Consider the following 25,486-nt stretch of genomic DNA (forward strand, 5'->3'; position numbering starts at 1 on the left):
TACCTAAATCCCAGTATTAAAAAAAAAAACTCACGTAGACATCTGGGGGCTGAGGCAGCATTACTCCAGGTGCCGTCCTCCAAACACACCACTGTCATCGAAACACCGGGGTCAAGTTGGAAACCCTGGTTACAATGGTAGGTAACTTGGCTACCAACAGTGTACTGGTAAGCATGGAAGCTGCCATTGCCTGGCGATTGAGGGATTCCACACGAGATAGCTGCAGCATCACAAAGACATATATACGTCATGGAGGGTGACAATAAGTTTTTAACTCAGGTCTGCGACCACCAGTTCACTTGTGGTCCTTTGGACACCACTGTAGATGATGAATGTTTCCAAAAACTTTACCTTGACAAAAAGGTGTTGGTGTATCCCACTGGAAAAGCCCATTGGAATGGAGCCGGCAGGTGGAATTGGTATAGCCCACCAGGCGGTAACCACGGTTACAGAAGAACTGCAGTCTGCTGCCTGGTTGGAGTTTGGTTCGGTTGACCACACCCCCATTCACTGGGGGATCATTAATGCTACAATAGGCCGCTGGAGACGCAGAGAAAATAAGAAAGACAGGGAGAGTAATTAAATAATATTTGTTTCTCTGGGGTTTTTCAGTTCACAGGAAACATTACGGCTCCAACTCCCATTACCAGGCATTGTGGATAAAAGACATTGATTATCGTCCATTTCCCTCATTGCATTACAGCTAGTAAACAGTGTCAGTGAGTTCAGAGAACATGCTCAGAAATCTGTCAATAATTTAAAGACAGAAGCAGAATAGGTTTTTATCAATTAAAGTCCTTGTTGGCAAACCTTTCCAAGTAATGTAATAATGTCGTCTTCCCAGAACTGAGCATAAAAGCTCAACTACTAGAGGACAGACAACACTTAAAACATCCGGTACAAAATATCACAAGAGGCCACTTGGTTCCCTCTTGCCTGACAGAAATAAGTTACAATCCAGTAACTTATTCCATTTTCATCTGTAATCCTTTTATAGTGTCTCACTTCTCCCTTACCCCAGTGATTCATAATATAGAATATAGCTCACTCTACCTGCTCTAAATCAATCTGTTCCATCTGCACAGCAAATATTTACATCTTATCACAGCGACTCTCTGACATCATCATTCTCTGGTTGTAGACATATTCAAAGCTGAGGGCGCAGTCCTTTAATTTCTTACTAGTGACTGTTTAACCGAGAGACAAACTCCTCTTGGATAAGATTGTATCCCAGAGCCTCCGTATCAGGGGATTTACTGTCGTCTAATACTTAGTTGCAGTGGCAATTTTATCTGGGCTGTGAACGATTGCATGAGTTCTCTCCCAGTCTGCAGCAAACACATACAAATTTAATTCCTAGATAAAAGAAATATCAAATAACCTTCAAAACCTTTGTGATACAGAATGCAGTATTTAATTAATCCCAATGGGGAACTTTACAAGAGAACATATTGCTAAAATTCAAATTATATCTTTGCAGACAGGAAAATCAGGATAGTCAGGACAAACTAGTTCAGGAGTGTTGACAATGAAAAGGCAAAAAAGGAAATAGACTGTGCCCCTGAGTGAGATTTCACAGACAGCTGTGCAGACTACAAAATAAAAAACAAAATCTGTAAAATTGGCAAACAAGGTAACCACAGATGTTTTATATGTTTTACTATAGCCATTTGAATAATATTCAATTAAATAAAGTTTGAATCAATTGAGCAGATGATTGCTCTCAGCTATTTGCCTAAATACTGAATCCTCCATTCACATATATTCTTATTTTTCCCAGGAAAAGTGACCTTTGTGCCTGAAAAAGTAAAAAGGTACATTGACTCGACCCAAGGACAGGCACCTGAATGAAAAAAAATCTAAAGAAGAAAAATACAACAGTCATTGTGACAGCTCGAACCATAGGTAACACAAACCCTTACATATACACTCGCACCCACACACGTGCACGCACACACAGATACACACACACGCACGCACACATACAAACTTGTACTAGTGTGGGGGACCTCATAGGCATAGTACGTTTTTTTCCCCATAATGCTTTTTGTTTACTTAAACCCTGACGTTAATTGAACCTTTATCCTCCAGCACAGGTGGAGAAGTGAATTAACATAGCTAATAAGTCATAAATCCACGTTATACGTAATTGGTAAACATGCAATATATATACTGCACTCTGTGTGTATGCTGTTTTTCAATATAAAGCACACCAGAGCATGAATAGTGTATAGGAAGTAAAAAAACCTACTATAAATTTCTTTTCTCTATATAGCTGCCGTTGTCATGGCAGTACAACACCATGGGGAGAAGAGGATGCTATTACTTCAGGCCATTGTGTAGATATACCCCACAAACTGAAATATATCGCACATTACTTTTCAGTACAGAGATCCAGGTCCCTGACCTTGTGACTCGCTCCTGTTGAGCCCAAACGGGATCAGAGTTGCTGTAAATTGTGTTTTGTACAACTGAGATTGATTAAGATCTCCAGCAAATGTAAAAGTGTCGGCCCATGATTAAGGGGCAGCTGAACCTCACAACATGAATCTAACAAAGCTAATGGTTAAAGTACCATGGAGTTGGCAAGAACCTGCAGAGATAATACACTCAATCTGAAACAAATTGTCAAATTAACAAATTGGTCTTGCTAATTTTCCATGGCTCCTAATTAGCCTGATGCATAAAAAAAACAATGTTTCCAATTAATGGTGTAGTCTAAATGATTGTGGCTCATGTACCTACACCCTTGATGCATCGATTTATCTTCACGAGGAGAAAGGCCATTGGGTTGTCTATTTATACAAGGAGATAGGGTTTTTTCTATACAGCAGGATGGGAACAAATTAAAGTTGTTGCTTTTCTTTGACATAGTAGGACACTCACTGCCTAAAACATCTCCTAAAAAAAAACTACACAGAGAATCAACCTGTAAACATAATCAGTTTTCACAACCTAAAGCTATTGAACAGATAAGGAGATAGCTGATAAATAATATTACCGGTATTATTCTCCTGATGTCAACATGTGCAGTGGCTGATTAAAGGAGCAACAGGTAAGAAAGAAAAAGAAGAAGGGAAAGATCTTACCTGAGTATCGCATCTTGAATCCTCTCTTGTTGGTTGCGTGATCCGTGGACCACCGTAGGTAGAGCTGATTCGTTTTGGATGTGAAGTTCAGCTGAGATGAGTGGTTACCACTCAGAGCAACAAGCAGAGGGCTTTGTCCTGAGGATCCTGGAGAAACAGATTAGTGAGACTTTAGAGCTGCTGTGTTTACAGTGCACTCTATCGCTCACAATTTGGAATAATCTTATAATCAGATGAATATTAGCATGATCTGAGATGGAGCTGTTCAATATTTTGCAGTTTGAAACAGTTTCATAATTTCTGTGTTATGCAGCTCATGAAGGTGACGGCATCATTAAGCTGCTAGATACCTCAACATTTTTTGTTACCAGCTATTGCAGCAGGATTGGTATTGTATTTAGAGTGTGTGTGTGTGTGTGTGTGTGTGTGTGTGTGTGTGTGTGTGTGTGTGTGTGTGTGTGTGTGTGTGTGTGTGTGTGTGTGTGTGTGTGAGAGTGTGAGTGTGTGTGTGTGTCCATCCGTCTTTCTGCCTGATTGAAAATGGGTGGGGCCATGAAAACTAAGTACTCATGGGTTAAAGCATCAACATGTTGACTTGACGGGTGTTGGGACTGGTCTGATCCCATTGGACGGTGCTCCCTGGTTGTAGATGTATTCTGATTGGAGCATATTGTATCGTTCAATCTCATGTTTACAGACCACAACCCAGCACCTGTGTTCTGTTTTGGTCTTGTTTTGAAAGTCTTACCAGTCTTTTGTGAATTTTTTAATAAAGCAATGTACCCATTATTTAACAATAAAACCATTTACACACTTAATCAGCTGTAATGTTGACACCTACTGACATTTTGTTCCTTTCAACAAAGTGAAGGGGACTGCAAATCAGAAACATCTCGGCACAGCCGCCTACTCAACAATTATGCCATCGCCCTGGGCAACATCAGAGACGAGACAGAGTTGAACAGGATAATAAACATATTGAATGTTTCCTCATGCTGCTCGAGGATTTTATTACAAATCCCAGAATTCAAAAGATATTAAAGTCATGTGTTATGTTGGCTTATTATGATGTTGGTTACAAACTAAGCTGTAGGCCCCTTAAATAGGACACAATGATTTAAAGATTTGATATTCTGACAGAGATTTACAAATCATTTTTAGTTGTCAGTAATGAAGCTCAGCACAAGTTCAATCACTAAGAATATCTGAAACACTAATTTATTCACAACTCTCTCTGTTTCTGTCTCTCCTTCTCCACACTTTCTCTAATGGGCTGACTGTGGGTGTTCTCTGTAATCCAATCAGATTCTGCCCCAATCTTATTCAGCCAATCGTGTCGTTGCTTTCAAACTTTAAATCTTTTCTCCTCTCTCTCGTTGTCATTTCAGTGAGTCACTGCGACTCTCCTCCACCTCAATAACCTCCAGTCTTCATACCCAAAGTCCGTTCATCTTTGTATTCAGATTCTCTGCATCCCTCCATCCCATCACAGCCATCACCACCGTCTAGACGCCGGCGAGGTTTCCTATTCTACTCACGGCCTCACCCCTTTGAATCATGATATCGTCATGAGGGGGTCTAACCGCCAAAAGACTTTCATTTCTATTACATCACTTTCTCAACTCTTCTTTGCACGACAATACACTTTTTTTAAGAGTTATTTGTGAATTTATTGCACAAATAAAGAAACAAAGTTGAGAAAGATAATTCACACACATTCTTGTGGTTCTATCTTTGTGAGGAAGAGAGGACACACATAGGCATAGTGCATTTGCCAGCCCCTTACCTTAACCTTAACCATCACAACTAATTGCCTAACCCTAACCTAAACCAAATTCTAATTCAAATTCCAAAACAAAGTCTTAACCCTCAAAAAAGCCTTTGAAAAATTGAGGAACGACCAAAATATCCAAATATTCCAAAAATGTCCTTACTCCGTATAAGGTCTATGCTCAAAATGGTCCTCACAAATGTATAAGTACAAGTACACGCTCACACTTTCAAACATAATGAGACCTTCTTGGATTCCAGGCAACAAAAATTTATAGTTGTGCATCTTAGCTGTTGTGCTATTTATTTTAAATTGAAAGACATGAATTAAAGCTGTGTGTGATAAGGATGTGTGTATGTGTGTGCAGAGTTGTATTAAAAACAGAGAGGAAAAGCTTTGTGTACCATCAAAAATCTCTAGTTCATCAAACTGTTTCTCGCTGTGGAACATCTCTACGTAGATATTGATGGTATAACCTGGGAAACAAGAGAAATGCATTTACAATCACGTCTAAAAAGCTGCCATATGAAGTCTGTACCACATATAAATGCAAACACACACACAATGCACACAAACTTGTATGCATATGCATTATACATGTAAGTGCACATGAACATGCATATCTTTTATGAGTGCACAGTCTTGCAGACATCACTCTGACACATTATATACATACTGTATGCACCCCCTGGACACACACTGTACCTGGAACCATACGTAGAAGCCATGAGCATGTCTGGCTGTTGGGGTAGTTGCTTGGAAACCCCGGACTAAGTATGACTCCTGATGATGAAGACCGCTCCTCATTGGCCGGGCACTGGGCTGGAGGGTGAGAGTCGACCAAAACATTGAAAGCTTGCAGATTACACGTAGATTTCAGGTTTTTAACAAATCTCCTCCCTGATTGGCGTCCAATGTTAATGTTATTCTGCCCACTTACTTTACCTGTCTCGTGTCACCAGCACTTATGCAAAAAGAGCCTTTTCCAGCATGGAAATTCAGTTTTTAAATTCAACTTGCTTGCACTGCCAACAGATGAACAGGGGTCATGTGGGGCTTAGTCAGAATGTGTATAATCTGTAGACACATGGTGTCTGCCTTTAAAACCTGCCTATTCAATGAGACACTAAAAGCCTCTCCCAGTTGTTCTAGGTGATGACTGTTTAGGTATCATGTCACAGAAAAGGATCTGTCCTCCAGGTTGTCTGGAGAGAAACTTTGGTTTCATGTTCTCTTATAAGAGTGCTTGCCTCTTTTGCTCCTACTTTATAATGGAAAGCACAATGACCATTCTACTTGTACTTCTACTGTGGCAGGAAAAGATAATTGAGCAATAATCATCAGAATTCAGTTTTGTTATAGAAATACCAGGAGCTGGTTCTGGCAATTGATGTATTCAAGATGCTAACTGCTACTAAAATGGGTGCTTTCTACATGTGCATACACTGACATTGAAGGACCAACAGGGTAAAATAATTATATGCCTCTTCACTATTTAAAGTATAATAAAACGAGAGGCTTTGGTATAATAAGTCTAATTGACTGACACTGAGCTTGGTTGCGGATGTGTTGGTGAAACAATAATTACACAACAATAACAATTTCTATAGCTGAACAAATTACAGCCATATAAAGTGCAGCAATATGTGTCCTCTGATTCAAATTTTCTTTCGATTCTTCAAAGTTTTGGTTCACATTAGTGGGTAAGAGTAACAATGGTAGTAAGGTGAATTAGCATTAAATTAGAAGTCCATCTATCAGGAGGAGACATGAATATCAGTTTACTCATGTGGACTAACACTCAGCCAGAGTAAACAGCTGTATGATATCTCCTGTGGCTGCAAAGAGAACTTGGTTAACAAAACTGAAGTCCTGAAAAGACCTGGCTCTTTACAGATCGGAACAATACAACAAAAAGGCGCCTTAAATTGCATTACGGGAAATGCAGGATTAGTGTTGACGAATACACACATTTCAGAGTAAACACAGTCGATTCAGTTACAATTTCAATGGCTTTTACAGACATAATGCTGTGGAGCACAATGGACGTCACTCTGACACTTGCTGGAATTCAGGGTCATATTTTTTTACAATGATTAGTGATGTCTTACCTTGACATGATGGTGGCGGGGCCTCAAAGAGCAAATGGGAGTTGAGACTGCACATAAGCTCTGCTTTTCCAATCAGTGTGTATCCAGGTAAACAGCGATACTTTACAATATCACCTAAAGCATAGGAGATATTAAAATCTTGTTGAACTCCATTCTATAAGCATTTCTACAGTTACGTCTTCTTGATTATACAATTCATCATACCTGGGGAAGTCTTATGTTAAACTAGCTATAAGTCTAAATCGGTCTAAACCTTTAAGGTATTATTTTGTAAGCAGAGTGCTCGGAAATAGTTGATTGGTTGTGTTACTCCATTTTAAGAGGCAGAGTTGACAGGCCTGCAATCTTGAAAGGGGCAGAGATGTAATACATGTTCCAAACTTAGCACCCAGGAGTGTACAGTCACAGCATGGGGCCTCTGTTCGTTTAAACCTGTTCGACAGAAGAAAAACACAACGTTTAACCTTTCTTTGACCTCGTTCACAGGTTGCATAATTGGCTTTTAGACTGACCGACAATAAAACTGTCCCTGTCTCTCAGAGGTTGTCCACTTTGCCAGGTTTTATGGATGTAAATTTGACACTACATGCTCTCAAATGTTCGAAGGGCTTTTAAGATTTGTATGTATGATTACTGCAAACTCCCTGCCTTGGGTCTTTACTCTGTCACAGAGGATGGAATTGAGTTTTGCTGTGAGTAGGTGCTTCTCGTTGCTGCTGCTGTGGTGTAGTGTAGTGGCAATAATTCAAATTAATCCTTACACAGTAAATCACAAATATAAAATAGTGCTATCACTCTCAATCACGGCAAAATTTACATTATCTGTGTCCTATTAGAAACAAAGCATCTAATTCTGGGTTTTTTTCATGTGAGTGTCCGATGACTCTATTGACTCTATAATAAAACGTCTACACCATTATTCATTCATTTTCAAAAGGTCAAAGACAAAAATGTAAAAAACAAAAAAAATCTAGAAGTCTTTCAAAAATTAACTAGGTTTTCTGGGTTTGTAAAAAGATGACATTTCAAAATGTACGTTTTCTGAAAAAAAAATATTTTGATACTTTGCCCGAAGCGAACTAGACTCTGGCAGGGTAGCACTGGCAGGGTAAATTGATTTTTCTGTGGGTTTTATGAAATGTCTGCTTAAAAAAAAAAACTGCTCTCGAAAGGTCACCAAACCTTAAAGTAAGATGCTTTGAGCAAATCACATAATACAGAGCTGAGGGAAAATGGAAAACTTGACAAGCGATTATTTCTCCTAAATTGAATGTTCTTCAGAAGCTTGTGAAAAAATGTGTTAGATTTCAAAACGAAAAATAGTTGTGTTTTCCCACAGTGTTTGTTGTTCGACCAAGCTCTACACAATGCACACAACACAATACAAAACAACTCTGTAATTAGGAAGTTAGTTTATAGAACAATGCTATTAACTGACCACAAATCGTTGCGATGATTGCACACAGCATTTCATTACCACTACTGCTACCACTGTGAATTCCATTAAGGACATTTTTAGAAATGATGGAAGCCTTTCAGTTTTCCCATTAATAGAGCCTTGTTCATGTTTATGCTTTTAACCAACATCATCAGTGAGGCTTCTAGTGGGTCATCAGTTCTATCTTTCAACATCACACACCCTCGCCCAGGCAAAGCAGCCATGGTTGATTGTGTCCAGGCAGCGCCCCCTCCACCCTCGGCTCTCCTCTCCTGAGCCAGCGCCACCATGAAGCAACTTCTGCTGCCTCTGGTAAATGTGATGGTTATTTGCCTGCTGGCCCTTGTGATGCCCAGCATGTTGTACACTTTGCAGAGACACTAACTGTACCTCGGCATTCCAGTTCACTATCTACGCACTGTGGTCACTAAAGGTCGGGAACCAGTGCAGTGAGAAAAGCCTGCCAGAGTCATGACGATCCAAAGATAACAAATTAGAAGTTATATTATCTTTTATAGCCAAGAGTGATATGGGTCCTCTGTAATTTAATTTTAGTGATTATATTAAAATGTATCAAGAATCTTCACACATTTTGTTTGTGTCAGGGTCAGTTGGTGTGTCTGTTTTTCTACTGTCAACATATTTTTTGCTGTATGAAGGTTATAATTATTAATCAGGCTCATTACCTATCTGGAAGTCTTCATCTTCATATATCACCTCTGCGTTCTCCACAGCAGGCGGAGGAGGGCATTTCTTCAGACGATAAGCTGGAGAGAAGGAAATACAGTTAGGTACTCCCTATTGATGAGATAGAAATACTCAATGATATGAATTAGTTTATTCTTAAAAAAGATTGAAATGCAGTGAAGTGATGGAGAGCAATAGAAGTGAGTGAAAGAAGAAAAGTAGCTGTGCTCCAGCATCTCTCCTTCGTGTCTTTTATCCCACTAAAACCTATGGTAGCCTCTGAAAGCAAACAACCTCAAACAAACAACATGAGAAAAACTTGAATTGTCAAGTTTTTCAGCCTCAGTTAATCATGATGCATTTCATTGGTCACGTGTCTTGAATACTATGAAATCACATTAAATACACTTGTGTCGCATCGAGCGAAAAAAAGAAGGATTCAGCCGTCAAAGCTGATCTTGGTTATTCAAATCAAAAGTTATGAGAATGATGTTCGAAGTGGTTAGTGCACAGCATTACTCACTCTCAGGGTAGGAACATAATAGTAGGTATCATACTTTCAAATGCAGATGACATAGAAAGATAAATAAATTGAACTTTTTGTCCACTCAGTTGCAGAATAAAGTTTTGTTACTGAAAAAAACCTGGTACTTGGTGTATCTGTCCCTTTACCCATATGTGTCAGACTGTATCACATTATACGTACATTATGTTATGCACACAAAACTACTGTGTAAGGCCACCTATACTACAGGTATGTGTGTGTGTGTGTGTGTGTGTGTGTGTGTGTGTGTGTGTGTGTGTATATTCCTGTACTGATTGCTTTGTGAGGACCAAGCATAGACCCTACAGAGTGAGGACATTTTTAGAAAGTGAGGACATTTTGGCCGGTCCTCACTTTGTCAATGGGCTGTTTAAGGGTTAAGACTTGGTTTTAGGGTTAGGATTAGAATTAGGTTAGGGTTAGGCATTTAGTTTGGATGGTTAAGGTAAGGGACTTGGGAATGCATTATGCCAATGAGTGTCTTCACTAAGATAGAAGTAAAAATATGTGTGTGTGTGTGTGTGTGTGTGTGTGTGTGTGTGTGTGTGTGTGTGTGTGTGTGTGTGTGTGTGTGTGTGTGTGTGTAACTGTACCATGGTAGTTGAGTATGAAGAACCCTCCAGTTGAAAAGTCAGAGTGAAAGCGGATCAGGACCTTTGGGCTGCTACTGTATGCTGACTCTAATGCTGTGTTGCCACTGAAGACTCCAAGCTGAGGGCTGGGTGTATCTGGGCCATCCCTAAATAAAGAAAGAGAGACAACAAAGACAAGTGGTGATGCTTAAACTGCAGGTAGGATACACTGCAGCAAACAGATGGAGACGTGGAAAACAATGACTGGCAAAAAGATATCTATGCATATGATATACAATGATTTACTGTCTTTACAAAGCAAGCAAAGCCCTTTCAGTTAAAAATGTATTCGGTGCAAACTAAATTTAACAAGGGGTGACATGTAAATAATTATAGCTAGATGTGCAAGGTAAGGACAACACAAATAAAATCTATTATAAAATGAAAATAAATATGAAAGAATTATAATTTCTGAATAATAATCATAAAAACAATTTAGGAATATTTTTCCTTACAATCACCATAATATTTTGAAATCAGCTTAAACTGTCAAATTCCTCATAATGGAAATCAGTAATAATAGTGATAAAAATCTGCCGCTGATTTACAGGGAGATCATAGGTTGAGAACAGTGTGAACGTCTTAGGAAATGATAATTGAGGATATGCTTTCACTGACTGGATTTAATTTCTGAGAAGAGAAACTGAAGCCAGAACACGGTAACCTTCTTCAAAACAAACACAAAACAGATATCTGCTCAGCCCACATGTGTCTTCATTGAAGAGGTAGCAAAAATATTTTTGTTTTTTTCCCCTCTTTGGTTTTTCGAACAAAGCCCATGGATTAAAGGCTTAACTTCACTCATTAAATATTGAATGTTTTTGAAAGGTTACATTTTATAAAGTTCCTAAATGCCCAGTTTTAGGTTTTTAATGAACATGCCATTGGATTAAACAAGGGTTTTAAAATTTTAATTCATGAAGAGTGCCTGGGATCTCTTGGCTGCTCAATAATTCAAGGTCTTCTGAAGGTGTTGGAGCTCTTTGGAGAATCAAAGTGTGCTATTTGGATCATTTAAATCTAAACTGAGTCATAAATTACAAATCCATATTACAATATCTCCCACAGCCCGAATACAGTTATAATGCAAATTATTAAAACATGTATTTAGACTCAAGGTGTACAAAATGATAATGTATACTGTATTTTGTGTGACAATCGTTAAATTACATAATGCTTTATTGTTTATTTACTCAGACACAAATCACACTCTTCCCAGCAATATTTTATGGGTATTCAAAAAATGCTTTGTTCACCACAATGTATTAAGCAGGCAGAAAATGTGCATGAGGAGAGTGAACATGACAGAGGTAATTGTAACTCTGAACACTAGGATGAGCCAACCTGCCAAGACAACATGAGAAACCTGTACCTCTAAAAGGGGGTAGTTCGACTATCAAAGACTTTGGCCATAACTTCGGCCCATATTTATTTTGTGTACAGCTATAATCAAAAAGTCTTCTTACCTTTATATATTTTTAATGTTAATATTGCATTTATTGTTTTGAAAGGATCATTCATTTAGTAAGACTTAACACACAGGTGATTGGGTGCAGTGCTGGGATAGGCTGGGATTGGGAAAAATACATTAACAGAGTGATGGGGGCTGACACCATTCACCTTCAAATGAAATAATTTTACAGTATAATCAGTGCATCCTTGGCAACAGCACTCTCAGGGTCTAATGGAGGAGAAAACAGTGGAGCCACGACAAAATCATCTCTGAGAGTAATCTGACAGCTTTATGCTGAAGATTCAGATTTACCATGTGAAAGAATCAGAAATTACTCACGGAACAACAAAACTGTGACATGAGACCAGACTTTGTGCATTAAAATACCGTGATGTGCCTTAAGTGTGTTCTTTTTTCTTTTTTTTTTGCTCTGACAGCGTTTATCACAGCTGATTGCTGCAATTTTCTGAGCTTTTATAGATGCTTTTTCCTGTTGAATGAAACAAACCATAACTGTGTTTACCACTTCTGGTTTGATTTTTCTTTCTTTTCAAAAGACCAGCACTAAGAGAGATCCAATATTATACAAAGCACCAATAGTGCACAAAATCATTTGAACATTGTCAAAAATATTTTAAAAATATGGTTATTTAATAAGCTTTTCACTTGGTCAGATGATTTCAGTGAGTGAACAGTACAACAAATTACTCTGCTGTTATGGTGTTAGATGCATCGCCCACTGTTAGAATATGGTCCAGTGAATTTAGGCAACATGCCAAACACGAATGGTGGCAGACCACAGAGACAACCTAGGTCCCTGACATCTGGATACAGCTGCTGTCACGTGAACTCAGTGGTACTGGGCAGAAACCAGTAAACACACATCACTGAGATATAAGACAACATGGGCTAAACACACCAATCACAGCTTCGGTGAATGACAGACCCGAAAGAAGCAGGCTGGTGAAGAAAACCACTGAGAGTGAATGTCTCGTCTCATCAGATCATTAAAACTGCCTCATTGTTTGACTGCTGATTTTAAGAGTCAGCTGTTCCAGGTGGCATTTCAAAATGGAAATGCTCCAAACTAAAGCAATGCCTTATGAACATATCACTCTATATGGCTTCTAATGTTCATTGCACAACATTTAGATTTATATATCTATACACATAAACCATTTGAAAAATCTTTGGGCTATAGCATCTACAACTGGAGGTTTAATTTGACCAGTGACATGCTTGCTTTGCTCCACTTATTCAGATCCAGTATGATTCAGCTCGGGATCAAACTCATAAAACTAACCATTAAAAGTTTCATATTTCACTAAATAGAAACTATGTATCCAATCAATTCCTTATTAACCCACCAGTTCACACAGGGAATAATGCATCTCCTCCCACTCTCTGTCCAAGTCAATTCACAAATCCAAACTCCAAATCTCTGATACTGTGCTTTTATTCACTGCTGATGCACATAATTAAGGTACAAAATCCATCATGGATGAAGAAGTTTCAGAAGGCCGGACATGTTCATGATTATAGTCATTCATCCACTGGAAAAACCCATAGTACATCTCACACTGCTACAACCTTGTATGTGTAAAGCAAACTCGTGACTGTCTGGGCGAGTTGAAAGAACCAACAGATGAACAAAAAAAAGTATTAAGCTTCAGGCCACCAGGATGTAAGCTAGAATGCAAGATCTGTTGAAGCACAGATGAGCATTGAGTGCATCTCCAGTGAAAAGAAAGGTGACCTGAGTCACTGATGCAGTAACCTTTGTTCTGACTGACAACAACTGGAAGGCAATTATGTGTGTTACACCTGTGCTGTGATGTACACCAGCAGTACATCTGTCCGTAGTAAACCATCTTTGAAGTGACATACCTGTAACGGATGTAGTTTTGAAATAAGTAATTTATTTTATGCACATTAGCTGATTCAAATACATCAAACGTACAGGCTGTGTCTTTGATGGTTATTCAGTGTTCGAAAACAGAGAGCACTGACGTAGGTAACAGCTCTCTACCCTTTACCTGACTGTAATGTCGATGCAATAGACCTTTGGATCATCCACTCTAAATCTGTCCACAGCCCTGGAAGGAAGATGGTATCCCACTGGGTCTGAGAAAAGGACTCCTCTCTTCAGAGTCAGCCTCCAGTCACTTCCAAATATATTCATGTGTTGGAGATATAGCTTGACTGAGCAGTGCTACAGTCCATTATGTACACACTAATCTCACCTAACAGATGTCTTATTGCTACCCTACAATCTATGAATGTGTTTTTATAATTTTATTCACTATGAAATGTACCAAAAACACACGAATCACAAAAATCAATTTGCAACTGTAAAACCAGCCTCTCCGCACCCGTCTCCGCGCGGCTGTGGTGGCTGGTGAGATTGAAGGTGAGTAGTCACCGACTGTGAATCTATTACTTTCCCACTGCCTGCATTTCAGCTGCCCACTCCCCAGAGCTTGACTCTTCAGCCCGAACATTAACACCTGACCTCAGCACAAACATCAAATATGTCTTTACTGAACCAAACCTGCACCAATTGATGACATGTCCCAAATACTACAAGATCCTATTTCTCTTCCTTATAAATTCACTGTTCAATGTTGTTTTTGTTGGCAAACACAAATTGTTAAGTGAGAAATTTCTCTTGGACTGACCCCAACTTGTGAGATCCAGTGGAGTCCCGTTGGATTTGTGACCCCCAGCTCCACCATTCCTTTCATTACTTTTCCCCTCTCCCCACTGAATCTCATCATTACTGCCAGAGTTCCTGAGCCCTATCCGGGTCTCTGTGTGGCCATGCTACTGAGTTAGATTGAATTGGTCAGTGGTCCCATTGTAAATGCATTACTCTCACACCCCCTCTATTACAATTTTACCTCCACACTGAATCCTATTATTACTGCAGGAGAGTCTGTGTATGCATATCACAGAGTATGTGCGTGTGTGTGTGTGTGTGTGTGTGTGTGTGTGTGTGTGTGTGTGTGTGTGTGTGTGTGTGTGTGTGTGTGTATCGGGGGTCTAAGGAGCTGTGATCTCCCTGTATTGACCAAGCCATACACAGATGGATTTGAGTTGATCTCCTTGTATGATAAAGTAATAAACAATTGACATATATATTGTATTCCTGCCTTTGCAAAGTCAAGACTGTTTTATAAAGTAAAAGATATATGAATAGAAAATGCAGTCAATACCAGGGATGTCTGTTTGAGAGAATATATGAGAGGGACTGACAACGATGAATAAAAAATAAAAGTAAAAGTTGATTCACCGGTTTCTTGTTAGTGTGCAGAGAGAAGACAGGCTATAAGAGCATTCAGGACTTAGCCATCAGTGATGCAATCATTTCCAGGATAAAGGGCAACGTGGAGAAGAAGCTTTTGCATTTGTGTGTGTATGTGCATTCAAGTGCGAGTACCCACACTTACCAGACAGCAATGTAATCAGTGACAGGCTCCGTCTGCAACAAGGTAAAGTTGATATAAACTCCATGTCCATGGGGAACAGTGATGAGCCAGATACAGTCCTGGGAGTTGGGATATTCATTGGGGTACTGAGGTGAATAGATGGTCCCATTTTCAGCCGTGACATTATAGCCGCAAGGAGCTGTAAAAAAAAAGAGCAGTGTTGTAAAGTTCTCCATTTGCAAATTTGTCACTTTCTTGTAACGTGCTAGACCTGGAAGGATCAGGGGCCATGACTAACTGCTGAGCTGCAGACAGTAAAGATTATAATTCTTATCATCTCTATTAACAGCAGTAGTTATAGTGGTGGTGGTAATGAGGACAGTGATTTTCGTATAAATGAGTCTCACATGTTATTTACTTTCTACTTATTTGCCAACAGTGTTGATTTGTGTTACTGGTGAAAGATGAGATTAACCTTTATGCAAATTCAATCAGGATAACAATAACTTATAATTGTCTAAATTATGATTATTAATTGGTCTGCAGGGGATGTTTTTGGAGTACAGGAGGTAACAGTAAAAAAAAGTGTGAACAATTTGTGGAGTGTATTTTTTTCTAAATTACATTATTAGTTTGATTATCATACAAACCTTTTATCCAATTAACAGACATGAACATTTTGCGGAATACTCTCATATAAAAGTCATTGGTTCTTACCCTCACAGCGTGGAAACGGGTGGTTCCACTTCCGGTTGGTCCCATGCAGGCAGGTTAGTACCGGGTGTCCAATCAAAACATAGCCTGGGTAGCACTGAAAAGTTACTGATTGGCCAGCGCTGTAGTCACTGTTGATGATGTCACCATTGGGGAAAGGAAAGGGGTCCTGGCAGTTTTGCAGTTGATAGGCTAAAGAGAGAGACAATGATGATTTAATTTAGTTTAATCGGTTTAATTCCAGTTTTACATGATTTTTAGGCATCAGGAAAATAATACAAGCTGCTCATTGGTTTCTTACAGGAAGGCATACAGTTATACTCTGAATAAATGCAATGTAGTTATGTTTCTCTATTTTCTGTTAGTCTTGTCTCCCAAGTCCCAAATGTGACTGCAAAATGAATTTTGAGTGTGAGTGATTGCATTCAAACCATATTTTCTATCTACATCTAATAGACTTGAAGGGCATGAACAAATCTATGTCTAACAGAGGTCACCAGCAGTAAGTGCAGCAATATATCTTATCTACTTCTACAAAGTTCTCTGGAACACTTGAAACTTTTAAGCACATCTCACTCTGTGTGAGTGTCATGGTAAGTCAAGGCCTTCCATTATAGGTGCTATTGAAAAAGAGCAGTGGTGACTCTCATCAAATGAGGAGAGAAGATAGAGCGAGCACAAGAAGAGGCACCAAGCACCAGGTCAATACAAACAGGGTCCGTAGCAATATCCAGATCCTGAGGTGCATATTGTGCAAAGAGGCCTGGCAGATAGCCCGTGCTGGTGGTAGCAGGATCCATAATGTAGCAAGGAACTGTATACAACACAATCAGGACACAGTGTGTGTGCAGAACACCATTGGTGCTGCTCAGTATGACCCAAATTGGAGAAGCCACAACAGAGTTTTGTGAGCATAAGAATGAATATCCTGTTTGACATTTGTATATTGACAAAACTAAGCGGACATAATATAAATGAAGAGGGAACACAAAAGCAAGTGGCATCAGATGTAGAGGTACCATAGGAAAGCAGTAACTAGGGGAGGGAATATTATAGGACATGGAAATTACCAGGAGGAGAGAATAGGAAATGGGGAAAATGTCGAAAAAATGTGAGCAACAAGTTGTCCAAGTGGTAGTGAGAGTATTTGCAGCAGTGAAACTACAACAAAGAAAATGGCTCCACAGATTCCAGGGAACAACCTCCCTTCTGATCATATTAGTGATGTTTGTGTCAAAACTTCAGCGTGTGGGTAGTTTTCCATTGTATTCATACAGATTTTTTGGGGATCCAGCACTTATCCCACTGAGGATTTTACGGATGTGCACATGACTAATGAACCATAAATCTCTAAGGCAGAAGCTGAGCTTGTATCTTCAAGTGTGCAGGGGTGAAGGTCGGAGCACTGCCAATCGTGATCCTCAAGGGAAGAATCGAGAATCTATACGTGAATAACATCCTACTACCGAAGATCTAGAAAAAGGGGGCATCTGGTACAACTCCATGAGAGGAAACATGTCCACACAGTCCACATCAGTGCCAACAGTGGGGGTTAGCAACGACAAGGACTGCAGTGTTAGGGGACTTGGCCATAACAGATTGGAAGAAAAATTGGAAAATGATTGATTGTGTCCGAAATCATCCACTCACTCACTCACTGTTCCCTACTCGGGAAAAGAAAAAGACGCTTTCCGACCCTACTTAGTTGTGCATTTGCTCTGCGCCATTAAAGACGTCATTGTCGCAGGATTAGGACGTACAACAACAACAACAACGTCGGCCGGTGGAAAATCTTACAGTAAATTTTAAACGTTTATTTTACACTTAGTAAAAAAAACATATTGATCATCTTTAAATGTAGAAATAAACTTGTTCCCCGCTCTTTGTGCTGTGATGTGCTGCTCTGCTTCTCTTTACATTTATACGACGGGTCGGGCTGTTCCTGCTGCCAGCACTACAAAATGCCGATCTGACCATATAGTGCACTATATAGTGGATCCGTGAGTGATTTTGGACCATTATGATAATGTGGGTTAGTATGTAAGTTAATAAGCCTTGTTCTAGTTATGCTGGCATACAGGCCCACAGTGCATTTCTTGTGTCTTTGAAGTGAAACACTCAGGGCTACAAGTAAAGCCTGCTGGACACGATGGCAGTCTCTCACAGGAGCTTACTAACAATCCATCTCTTTTAATGATGAGAGGAAATTAAGCCATAAGGGTTTTTTTAAGTCTTTAACATGACTCATCCGTGGATCAAAGCTCAAAACCTCTCAGCAATAAATGTTTTCATCCTACTCTTCATTTCTTGGCGCTAGCAAAGCTTTGTAATTTGGCCACTAGGTTTGGACGTTAAATTCTATTCAAAACATTTGAGACCACTTTTTATTTAATCATCTGAAAGCAACCAGCTTGTGTTCTCTACCCCAAATACGGGGAGACTAAACATTTGGCTCAGTTTGACTACAGGTGTGTGCTCTCAGCGTCCCTTGAGGGGCGGCTTTCAACTGAGAGCGCCTGCAGGGGTACCTCAGGGTTTGTGGCACTCAGTGTCTGCAGTCATCGCCTTAACAAAAAGAACTTAATTAGACAAAAATATCAAACTCACCCTGATAGGTCAGTTTGAATCCGGGCCTGTTCTCCGAGTGGTCACTGTAGAAGTGAACGATTGTCAGGTGGGTGGTGCTCAGTAGAGGGGGCGGGATCTGCGAACCAGTAAACTGCCCAATAAGAGCAGAGCTATGCTGTGGTCCGGCCCTGACCTCTAGGAAGTCATGGTTGTCTTCAGAAGAGAAGTTTTGGAATTGAATATGGGCTCCTAGAATACAAGGACACAAATGCATGAGCATTACAGTGGAGATGATTTTTACACCCATCAGGATCATACATTTCATGACTCATGGGGGAATTTAATGGATTTGAGAACATCAACAAAAAAAGTTTACATTTTACAAAACGTTCACAGTGCACATATGAGCTGTTTTCAGACATGAATCTCCGGTAAAGTGGGTCCAGACATTTAGTGGATTTTCCCTTTAACATATGAGTAACACAGGGTTAGATTGTCTGGGTCAGACGCATTCACATCAACAGGAAAATGTCCAGAGCATTCAGGCGAGGGGGTCCCGGGTAGAGCATGCAGGAAGCAGAACATGGATTCATTCTGCTGCGGAAAGCACGGTGTTTTTGTTTACAGCAAATCCACAGCCGTGTCTGCCCTCATCACCAAAAGCTCTTAAATCGAATTGTCTTCCGAACTGGCCCCTGTTTTTCATCCTGAGACAGTTGTACGCCTCCAGTTTCGCATCCGTCATGTGATGGACAACTCATCAACACGCCCACTTGCTCGCTGTGAATTTTCTGGACATCTCTCATGCGCTCACTGGGACATTATCCATATATTTGACTAGGGGGCGGTCAGGAAAAGTTCAGGAAAATGTCTGAAGCAACTGATTTTGACATTTGCTTTCACACATACAGCCCCTCTGGAAAATAAAGTTAATGTCCGGACTTTATTGAATGTCTGAAAGCAGCTACAGAGACAAGAAGATAGACCAAGTGCACTAAATTTACAAATCTTTATCGGTGTGTTTTTATATTGCCATTTTAATTTGTTGTTAACATACAATTAAGACAACTCTAGTTTTGTTGCCTGGGACGATTGTTGAGTATTCTGTTATCAGTATCATTACCCTATCAAAAAAAAATCACGTCATATAATTGCTATAGACTGGCAATAATGACGCACAGATAAAAAACGGTGTCCTATTCAAAACATCAGTTAGTGTAGTCATTAAACAGAATACACCATGTGTCAGCCTTCAGCCAAACATGTGGCGGAGCTTTCAATAAACCATATGTGCCGCAGATTTTGTGCTTGAAAAGAAGGTCTGTTTCCCACTACACCAACAGATGTACTGAAAGTGACACGTTCTTTTTAGCAATGCTCTTACTCCCCATCAAACTTACCATATCCAGTTGGCAGGGTTATTTGCCAGGTGCAGTCCAGGTTGCCGGGGTAGTTGCCAGGGAAACCTGGACTCAGGATGACACTGCTCATCTCAGACAACACCCCACCGCAACGAGCTGACAACACAAGCACAGCGAACATACACAAAGAACAGGTGAAAACAAGGGCAACGTAGAGATCATCTCTTTATCCTCTCTGTTCCAACACAGCTAGCAAAAAAAGCCCAAAATTGATAATACAGCCACAAACAGCAACAAAATGTTTTGTTTGCTGATAAAAACACTTGATAAGAATGTTTAAGTATGTAAGTATGCTAAATATGTATGAAATATGTTTTTTAAATGTATAATTTACATTATTTTGAAATTAACAGTAAGTAATGTTTAGGGTTATGAACTTTGACCACTGGTAATATCTGCTAATATCTGGTGACTGAAATTAAAATATAGAAAGTCATTAACTAGCAAAAACAAACAGAGGTGCCAGAGTTCAGTGTGTGTCTAATAAATTATATGGCCCGCTATTACTGTATGGTGCTGCCTTTTACAGACAGATTTGGGCCTGATTGGGTTGACACAAGGAAAAAAATGGTTGAATCTGACACGTTCAATGAAGGGGGCTGTGACAGGGTTAAGTTACTTAGTCCGGACATGTTAAGGTTGTGTTTGACTGGAATTGGCTTCCTAGACCTGCTACAAGTTTCTCTAAGGACTGAGTTATTTGGCCAAAACGCAAACATCAACGTTATCAAGGTCCCTTAACACTACTGCAGAAGCTGGAAAGCCTTGGCTCTCAGCGCAAGGTACAACATTCTGTTTGTACCCGGGAGTCTGGGTTAACTGACTTTTGTACAATATTCCATAAAGTGCAGCTGAATAAATCCACACACTGGCATATAACTGATGACTTGAATAAACAGATTTTGATTTACTCTCAACCCTATTTAAAATAAGTAATAAAATCCATCAAATTACTTTTTCAAAGGCCATAACCCTTTGACATTTCTGTGTTTAAAGTACACGTTTCAGTGCAGGTTTCAAAGTTCAATGCCAACCTCACACCTACAGGATGTTCACTTATACATTTTGGAGTATATCCAGCAGCACAGTGTGCTGATGTGAGTATGTGTGTGTGTTACCTATGCAAAGAGGAGGTGGGTAGTTCCATCGACGCACAGTCCCAGGCATGCAGGAAATGTGTGAGTGGCCCTGAAGGTAATAATACAGTTGATTAGCTTAGAAAGGAGAATAGACAGTAGTTAGGCATTTTGTTTTTCACAATATCTAATCTGCTTCTATTAAACTACACCTACAACATATCGCAATATGCAATGTACTCTGTACAAACTGTATGCAAATTAGTAAAATACTACTCTTTATTGGTCAGTTTATATGTTCATTACCTGCAACGTGTACCCAGGCTCGCAGGTGAACGCCACCACTTCATTGACCATATATCTGTCTCCAGTTTTAAGTCCATTGGCTGGGATCATTGGCTCTGGACAGGTGGTTAGACCCACAGCTACAGAAGAAAAAACAAAAGTACAATCGACAATTTAAATTCTAATATTTATTTGATCTGTGTTAGCCTCTGGCTCAGGTCTTTGTCAATGACATGATGAAAATATAGACGAGAAAACACAAAAAATGTCAACTAATCATCACACTGATATCGATATTGAAGCGAAAGCCCTATAGCTGTCAAGGAAAACTTGTGTTCTTCAACATATATGAGAAAGTTACAATATTTAGATGAAGAAATATAGTGCCAGATTAATTCTTAGAATTCTAATTCTTCTAATGACTTTTGTTCTACACACAACAACTAATTTTGAATTGATAGTACAATAAAAAAAGGGTGTGCATCATCAGCATTGAATGATTTTGGTCATGTGTTCCCAAAACAATAAAAGTAAAACACATACTTAGTAAGTTTGACAGCAGGCAGCCCTTTATCAAATAGCATCAGTAAGGATCTGTGTGTTTGTGTGTGTGTCTGTGCGCACGTGTGTTTCACTTGGAAAATTCTGCAGGAGACTGCCCTAGAGCAGTCACCATGGCAACACAGGGGTAGAAGAGGGGCACAGAGTAAAAGAAGGGAGAGAGGATTGAATGTTTGTTTGTGGGTATGCGTGCGTCTGTGCGTAGGTGTGTGTGTGTGTGTGTGTGTGTGTGTGTGTGTGTGTGTGTGTGTGTGTGTGTGTGTGTGTGTGTGTGTGTCTTGTTGGTTCATTATCTACTTTCCTACAAGTAAAACAAAGTGATCCCAGAGAGCTCAACGCACACACACACAAACACACACAGTTGTGTTGTCCCTGTGACATTCCATCAATTACTTGGATTTCCTGGAGAGTTACTCGGACCTTAACCGTAACCACTACCGGCCTAATCCTAAACTACACCACAACAACCTTAACATCCGGACCAAATGGTGAGTGGTCTTTATTTATATAGATCTTTTTAAGTCTTAATGACCACTCAAAGCACTTTCCACCACAGTTTTGCCATTTACCCATTAACACGCACGTTCATACATTGCATCTATGGGCAGCACTCTTTTCTATGAGGGGCCATCCGGGGTTCAGCATGTTGGACATCTGGGGCAGCTCAGCGTGTGACATCTGTGCGTGAGCGTGCTTCTGTTACATGAGTGTGTGCTTACAGAGGGGTATGAGCAGGACTTTCTTAGAGTGAGCATAAGTGGAAAAAGCCGCATGAGACTGTGATGTGGAGACACACACGCACGCGCGCACACACACACACGCACACACACACACAGTATATTTTTAGGCAGAGCATCAGCAGGCTGTCATGACAACTGATCAATGGAACTATTCCATTTTGCCCACCATCTCTCTCTCTCTCTCTCTCTCTCTCTACAAACAAACGACCCCCTCTCTTCCCTGGTTATGAGAGAGCAGTGATGCTCTGTAAAATGCTGACAGTACCACAAACCACCCCACTAGGGCCACTATAATACAACCAGACAGTGTCAGCATTTAAGTCTAACTGACTGGATTTATTATACTTCCGTCTCTTTATTTGAGGACAGACCAGGGACAGAGTTGTCTCACTCTGCTCTTTGGATGAAACGCCTTTCAGTCAGCCGAAAATGATGAGAACATCATCACCACAATCATTTACGTGTCCCCAGCAGATGAATTCTTCTACTCACACAAGCTTCCACAAAACTGCTAACCAGACATTGGGGAACTTTTCGAAGCACAATCGTTTGAATGGTTCTATAATAGTAATAGTTCTAATGTACACGTGTAAATACCACAGTATTTGATAGTTGTGGATTTTTATGGGGACTGTATTATTTTGCTAAATGACCGAATTACAAGACTCTTTTCACTCAGTAGGAAATGTAAGAGTAGAACCTCTTAAGAAAGAGAAAGTGATTTCGATAAACAGATATGTGTATTGGGTTAAAATACAATGGACAATTAGATTGAAGCCTGGCCTACATGTGTTCTGAAATGAGTAACCTGCCCTATAATGTACAGTACTGTCACTGAACTGTATTGCTGAGTAACCTGGATCGGAGAATAATTGATCTCCTCCTCCTGGGCATTACTTCTTTCTCAGTAACAAAAAATAAACTGACTAAAACTACAATAGATTCAGGTGTCCATGTGGAAATAAAAAAGAAATGGGCTGCCAGAATGAGGAGATAAAATAATAATAAATAAATTGCATCCCCCTTTCGGAAAGATTTTCTTAGAATAAAAAATGTACCACATTGTCAGTGAAGCTTTAAGTCACTGAGGGCAGAATTCTGTTGACACAGAGGTGGATCCCAGTTGGTGCAGTCAGAAGAAAACAATTTGTTGCCTTTCTCATAAAACCGTAGCCGCAGTTTTATTGTCATGTGACACAGTGACATTTTTGCAGGGACTGTGAAGGCAGACAAAATTTCTAATCAGCCGGCATCACGTTCCGTCAGCGCTGTGCAGTGCTGCGTTCAGTCAAATGAGCCTGTATGTATCCTGTGGGTGTAACATAGTTCATCAGGGAAGTAGATTTCCCTGGTGTGTGCACTAAAACCGAAAATGCATGTGTGCGTCTCTCATGGTAATGACGGTAGTGCAATACCCATGTTGAAGCAGAACGTGAGACTGGTGATGGTGATACACGGGCTGCAGCTTACTCCCCACCTCTGGTGATGTTTTTTTCAGCTATGAGAATAGTGTTTTTCCCTGGTTTTGCAAGAAACACGTTATTATAAAAGTTGAAAGCCTAGTTTGTGGTGAGACCTCCTGTAAAGAAGAGAGGTTCTTCTGGGATTAAAGTGTTTCACTCATTTCAAGATAAGTAAAACCACCATCTGAGAAGTACAGGAGCTCATGTGCTGCTCTAATGTATGATATATATTTTGAAGGGGGTCTTAGAAAAACTTAATTGTGCTCCATCCTGCATGTGGACTTGTTTTCCATTATGAACAGGAAATAGGAAAGCAAAAATAACAGATTTTAAAGGATGAATACATGTTGAAATTATGAACCTGAAACAACCAAGCCAGGCCTTGAGTAGGGAACCTGAGCTTGTATAACCCCCTAACCCTATCTCTGTCCATCCATCCATCCATCCATCCATCCATCCATCCATCATCCATCTACCCAACCAACTTATATTTGTATGGCCCTTTCATACAAATACTTTGAAACTCATGTTTTTTACAAAATAAACCTCCCCTATCCACACACAAAGCAGTAAACAATTTCATGAATAAAAGACAATAATAGAGGAAATAATAAGAAAACACCTTCACAAATAAACAAAACTGACAAAAAAAACACCAGAGGTAGGATGAAAATAAACTAACACATTTGAGGTAGGTGTCGTGAACCTACCGAGTCTTGGGTTAGGCTTGTTTTTCTTTCCTTTCACACTCTTAATTTTAGCCCTGTTTTGATTATGATGCATCTCGTCACTCTGATTCACACATTACAATTACTGGTACACTGACCCCAGACCCACATTAATACGCCCTACCCAACCTGAGAATATAATTTGGCTTGACTCAGGTCTCTGGTTGGGTCATTTTTACCAACAACCAAGAGGAGCCATGAGGACGTCGGATTCTAGGACATTTTCTCTCCAAATCCTCTCCCCATAGAAACTAGGAGCCTTCATAAAAAAAGCAAAGCCCCAAAAGCCTGCAGAGAACGCCACCTGCACTGCTCCCAACTCAATAATATATGTGGTGTTGGCTTGAGCAAAATAAATGCTAAAACATAAAAATAGCTGTGGCCCGTCCCACCACTTTCACCTGCAGATTATTCATGATACTGTATTACTGTATGAAAGGGGTCCAATTCTGTGTGTCACATATGGTCTCATCACTGCAGTCAGATTTGGGCTGGATCAGGTGCACCTGTTATATAAGAGCCTCACTGAGAAGATGAGTGCAACCACAGTTAGAAATAGTGAAGCAGAAATATAGACACAATGTGCTGTGCCCCAGAGTGACCCTTCCTCTAGGTTTTCTCCCCCTAGTGATGGCACGACAGCACACAGGGCCAGCTAAACTACACACCATTCAGCCACAAAAGTGTGCGTTCACCTACTTACACACAAAAAAACCACACACACACACAGAAATCTGCTCCCACACACACTCACACAAGGCGACATGTTCATTGATC

General features: G+C 40.0%; 1 protein-coding gene across 1 annotated transcript in view; it reads right to left on the reverse strand.

Moving 5' to 3' along the window:
- The window catches only part of LOC118113214 (CUB and sushi domain-containing protein 1), a 292,387-nt gene that overhangs the window by 44,499 nt on the left and 222,402 nt on the right, over positions 1 to 25,486 (reverse strand). Inside the window, exons 44-57 of the mRNA XM_047340219.1 lie at positions 21,239 to 21,357; positions 20,975 to 21,044; positions 19,836 to 19,952; positions 18,475 to 18,684; positions 15,871 to 16,059; positions 15,175 to 15,352; positions 10,234 to 10,379; positions 9,096 to 9,176; positions 6,972 to 7,085; positions 5,566 to 5,682; positions 5,265 to 5,336; positions 3,090 to 3,236; positions 352 to 540; positions 35 to 220 (exon numbers count right to left, since the gene is read on the reverse strand). Of these exons, the coding sequence (XP_047196175.1) occupies positions 35 to 220; positions 352 to 540; positions 3,090 to 3,236; positions 5,265 to 5,336; positions 5,566 to 5,682; positions 6,972 to 7,085; positions 9,096 to 9,176; positions 10,234 to 10,379; positions 15,175 to 15,352; positions 15,871 to 16,059; positions 18,475 to 18,684; positions 19,836 to 19,952; positions 20,975 to 21,044; positions 21,239 to 21,357 (1,935 nt within the window). The remainder of the gene's footprint in view (positions 1 to 34; positions 221 to 351; positions 541 to 3,089; positions 3,237 to 5,264; positions 5,337 to 5,565; positions 5,683 to 6,971; positions 7,086 to 9,095; positions 9,177 to 10,233; positions 10,380 to 15,174; positions 15,353 to 15,870; positions 16,060 to 18,474; positions 18,685 to 19,835; positions 19,953 to 20,974; positions 21,045 to 21,238; positions 21,358 to 25,486) is intronic.

This window comes from Hippoglossus stenolepis, chromosome 1 (assembly GCF_022539355.2).
Source record: "Hippoglossus stenolepis isolate QCI-W04-F060 chromosome 1, HSTE1.2, whole genome shotgun sequence".
Taxonomy (NCBI): Eukaryota; Metazoa; Chordata; class Actinopteri; order Pleuronectiformes; family Pleuronectidae; genus Hippoglossus; species Hippoglossus stenolepis.